The following is a 4123-nucleotide window of genomic DNA, read 5'->3' as shown; positions in this document are numbered from 1 at the left end:
CTTTCAGTGCTATCAGGCTAAAGTTAGCATTTTCCAAGATCTCCTACTGCACCTTTAAACCGCATAAACACATTTCATTACACCAAATTCACAAAATAATGTTCTTTTTAGCAACATCATATGACCCCTTTAATTCTGTTGAGTATATTACAGTAATTTTTCAACGCAGTTTGTTTGAAAACTGTTCCTTACGTTTATGATGTTTTATTTTTTTTTGTGCATTATATACCACAGCTGAACTCGCACAAGGAGGCACCAACCTAGTACTGGCCAAGCCCTCGCCCCCCATGCCCCCCAAAAGAACCACACCTGTCACCAAACGCAATGCAGAGGACTCCCCTCTGACCATTTCCTCCCTTCCCTCCATTCTGTCCGAGGACATGAGGGCCAACATCCCCGGGGGCTACCAGCTGCCCCCGCCTCCCCCATCCCCACCTCTCCCCACACACATCCCCCCTTCCCCACCACGGGCCCACACCCATCATCTCCTCCACCAACACTCCTACCCCTACCCCCTGCCCCAGCCACTCCCTGTCCACTTTGACCCTCCTAGCCCGCCGGAGGAACCACCAGCCCATCAAGCCCCCGTTCCCTTACACATTATGATCCAGAGGGCGCTCAGTAGCCCAGGACCCACTCTCCCACACCCAGATGGCTCCCAGCGTGCCCACTCACTGCTGTTTGAGACGCCACCGGAGAACCAGGGCAGCCGCCCACTGCCAGTCACCATCCAGCCTCTCAAACTGTGAGTGAAATCTGGGCACTTTCTATACTTATTAATAGAGCTGCCAATCAAAAATTTAATTCTAAATTAAAATAAATGTTTTTAAATATAGTTTTGATGCTGAATGTTTTTTTAGAAAATAAAGAAGCACTTTAAAAAACCTTAGTAATGATGTTAAAGTTTGATTGAAATGAAAATTCACTGTAGTTTGTAGATGCATATTATAGTTCTTATTGTGAACAGATCATCTATGTATATTAAATATAATTTATATATGTATTACATTCCAACAACCTCTACTGCTGAAGCCAAATTCTCTGTAAGGTTGTAGTTTTATTTTTTTCATATGTGTGTGTATATATAAGAAGAAGAATATACATATAAAATATAAATCTAAATAAAAAATTGAGCCTGTAAATTAAATGTAAATTATATCTTTTGTAAGCAACAGTTACAATTATTTATAAAACAAATTACAAGGCAAGCTTACATTACTAAACCTATGTAGAGAGACACTTATAATTACTTGTATTTTAAACTTCTCAAAGAAAATAATATACTACATATCATGTTTTCATGATATATTTTTCCATGTGGTCCCCAGAAACTTTTGTGCCAAAACATCACGGGTCAAATATAGTTTTATAACAACCCCATGATTTTAATTATTTATTTTTTTATTAACTTTTATCAATTTTAACTTAAATTTTCTGCCCTTTCTTTTTATAATCTTGCAGCTGCTTGATATGAATAAAAATCCTCCATAGACATTTGGGAGATGCTGGTTCAAATCTGTCCTGCATTATGTGGCTCTGATTCCCTTTTTCTCAAAAATAAAAAGTGTATTTTCTTGACGCTCTCTGACAGTTAAAAGGTTGCAAAAACAGTACATTTATATGCATATAAATCCTGTGTGAAATAGATTTTTTTATTTTTGCAGGGATGAGGATGACTACTCCGATGAAGAGGAGGAGGAAGAGGATGATGACGACGATGATGAGGAACCTCTACCTGATCACCTTCCATCCCCTCAGTCCCAGCCAGAACTTGAGCCTCGTAGCCGCAGATGCCTGGTGGGGGATCTGAGCGTCAGCGTCATCCCTGAAGGAAACAACAGCAGCGAGGAGGAGGAAGATGAGGAAGATCGTCAGCCGGAGGAGAGCGACTCGGATGGGCCTGTGCTATACAAGGACGATGAATCGGATGAGGATGACGATGACGACAGCCCACCAAGTATGTTAACAGCTTTTTCTGCTTTATATTGCATGTAAGTCTCCTTTGTTCACAAAGGCTGCATTTATTTGATCAAAAATACAGTAAAAACATTAATAATGTGGAAAAATTATTACAACTTAAATGAACTAGTCATTATCTAGTCTTCAGTGTCACATGATTCTTTAGAAATCATTCTATTGCACAGCTCAAGAAACATTTCTTACTGTTATCAATGTTGGAAAAAAGTTGTGATGGTTAATATTTTTGTTATTTGTATTTTTTTTTATTAAAGTTTAAAATAACTGATAAATTAAGTTTTAAAATAACATTTGTACATTTTGTTTTAAAAACATTTGTGTCTGTGTTTAGAAAGCGCCTTCTGATGCCTGTATTAATTTAACAGTTTTTTTGTAGGATCGTATACTCAGACTGTCTATATAAAAGAGAGCCAAACCTTCTGACTGCATGTGTGTGCGCATGTGTGTTTGCTCGCTGCAGGTGCTCTGGCCAGCAGGGTGAAAAGGAAGGACACGTTGGCGCTGAAGTTGAGCAGTCGGCCCTCTGCCCCAGACAGGCAGGCTCCTGAGAGGCAGGCCAAAGTAGAGCACACGGGTCTGTCGTGGCAGAGCAAGGAGCAGTGGGAGGCCATCCGCACACAGATTGGTAGCGCACTCACACGGTAATAGCTCTCTCAGCTACACACACCTCACATAAATGCAAATTACACTGAAACTGATTTACTGAATATGAACACAGCTGTGAATCAGCCATAGGTTGATAGTCAGTGCAAGAAAAACCAACAAGAAACAAGAAGTTTGGATACGTACATATTTTTTTATACATGTATATGTATGTATGTATGCTGTGTGTGTACATATACTTACTGCCTATATATAAATGTATATAAATATTAAATTACATATTTTTTCTATATAAATGTATATTTTTAGTATTATTTATTATAATTAAAATTATTATAATTATTTAAATATAATTAAACTTTTTTTTATTAATATATATTTAAATATTGTATAATGTGCAATAAGAATATATGAATAATATGAGATTTTCTTTTTTTTTTTTGTCTGTAGGCGATTGAGCCAGAGACCTAGTGCTGAGGAGTTGGAACAGAGAAACATTCTCCAGCGTAAATTGCCTCTTTATACTGACTCCAGTTATTGTATTGTGATTTATCTTCGTGCTTCCGTTCTGTTCTGTCCCTTTTTCCTTGTTTCATTAGTTACTCATTTATTCCCTCAGTGTTCACTGAAGGATTGACACTGACCAATTTTTTTTTTTTTACTCTGTCTCTATTGGTTTCATATGCCGGCAGATATTACTGATACTTTCTGCTAAATAGAGTGAAGTTCTTGCTTTTGTTTCTCTCAAATGAGCCTATGAGTTTTAGTTTGTGATACTTTGTCTATAGGAAGTGAAATTAGATCCAAAATACTTTGTTGTCCTCATTTATTTTGTACTTCAATGCACTAATAGTTTATCATGCTCCACATAATTTTCCTATGAAATTGGATTTGAATCAGCCTGATTGGTGTTGATGGTATCTCTCATTTCTCTCCAGCCAAAAATGAAGCAGACAGACAAGCAGAGGTCAGGGAGATCAAGCGCAGACTCACCAGAAAGGTGCGATTTGGTTTGCTTGCATTACATTTCACCTGGAATATAATATGAAAGGATTAATTCACTTCCAGAATTCTCCAGAATTCATTCACCCCCATGTCCATCCAAGATGTTCTTTCTTCAGTCGATAAGAAATTAAGGTTTTTGAAGAAAACAATCCAGGATTTTCATCTATATAATAGACTTCAATGGTGGCCAATGGGCTGAAGGTTCAAATTGCAGTTTCAGTGCAGCTTAAAAGGGCTCTACACGATCCCAGCCGAGGAATTAGGGGTCTTATCTAGCGAAACAATCGGTCATTTTATTTAAAAAAATGTATATACTTTTTAACCACAAATGCTCATCTTGCACTAGCTCTGTGATGCGCATCTACGACTTCACGCATTGCGTAATCACATTGGAAAGGTCACACGTGGATAGCTCTTTGAGCGTTTGACTTTTTCTTTGCACGTTCGCTTTGTAAACACTGGGTTGGTACTTCCGCCTACGTCACACGTGACCTTTCCAACGTGACTACGTAATGTGTGAAGTCGAGCTAGTGCAAGA

General features: G+C 38.2%; 1 protein-coding gene across 5 annotated transcripts in view; it reads left to right on the top strand.

The window, feature by feature from the left end:
• Positions 1–4123, top strand: part of phactr4b (phosphatase and actin regulator 4b) — a 59437-nt gene that overhangs the window by 49873 nt on the left and 5441 nt on the right. For all 5 annotated transcript variants that reach the window (XM_016572175.1, XM_016572183.1, XM_016572189.1 and 2 more), the window contains 5 exons: positions 235–745; positions 1665–1957; positions 2438–2618; positions 3031–3086; positions 3519–3580. In XM_016572175.1, the coding sequence (XP_016427661.1) occupies positions 235–745; positions 1665–1957; positions 2438–2618; positions 3031–3086; positions 3519–3580 (1103 nt within the window). The remainder of the gene's footprint in view (positions 1–234; positions 746–1664; positions 1958–2437; positions 2619–3030; positions 3087–3518; positions 3581–4123) is intronic.

The sequence above is a fragment of the Sinocyclocheilus rhinocerous genome, unplaced genomic scaffold (assembly GCF_001515625.1).
Source record: "Sinocyclocheilus rhinocerous isolate Xijiao unplaced genomic scaffold, SAMN03320098_v1.1 scaffold11, whole genome shotgun sequence".
NCBI lineage: Eukaryota > Metazoa > Chordata > Actinopteri > Cypriniformes > Cyprinidae > Sinocyclocheilus > Sinocyclocheilus rhinocerous.
This window is presented reverse-complemented; position numbering and strand designations above follow the sequence as displayed.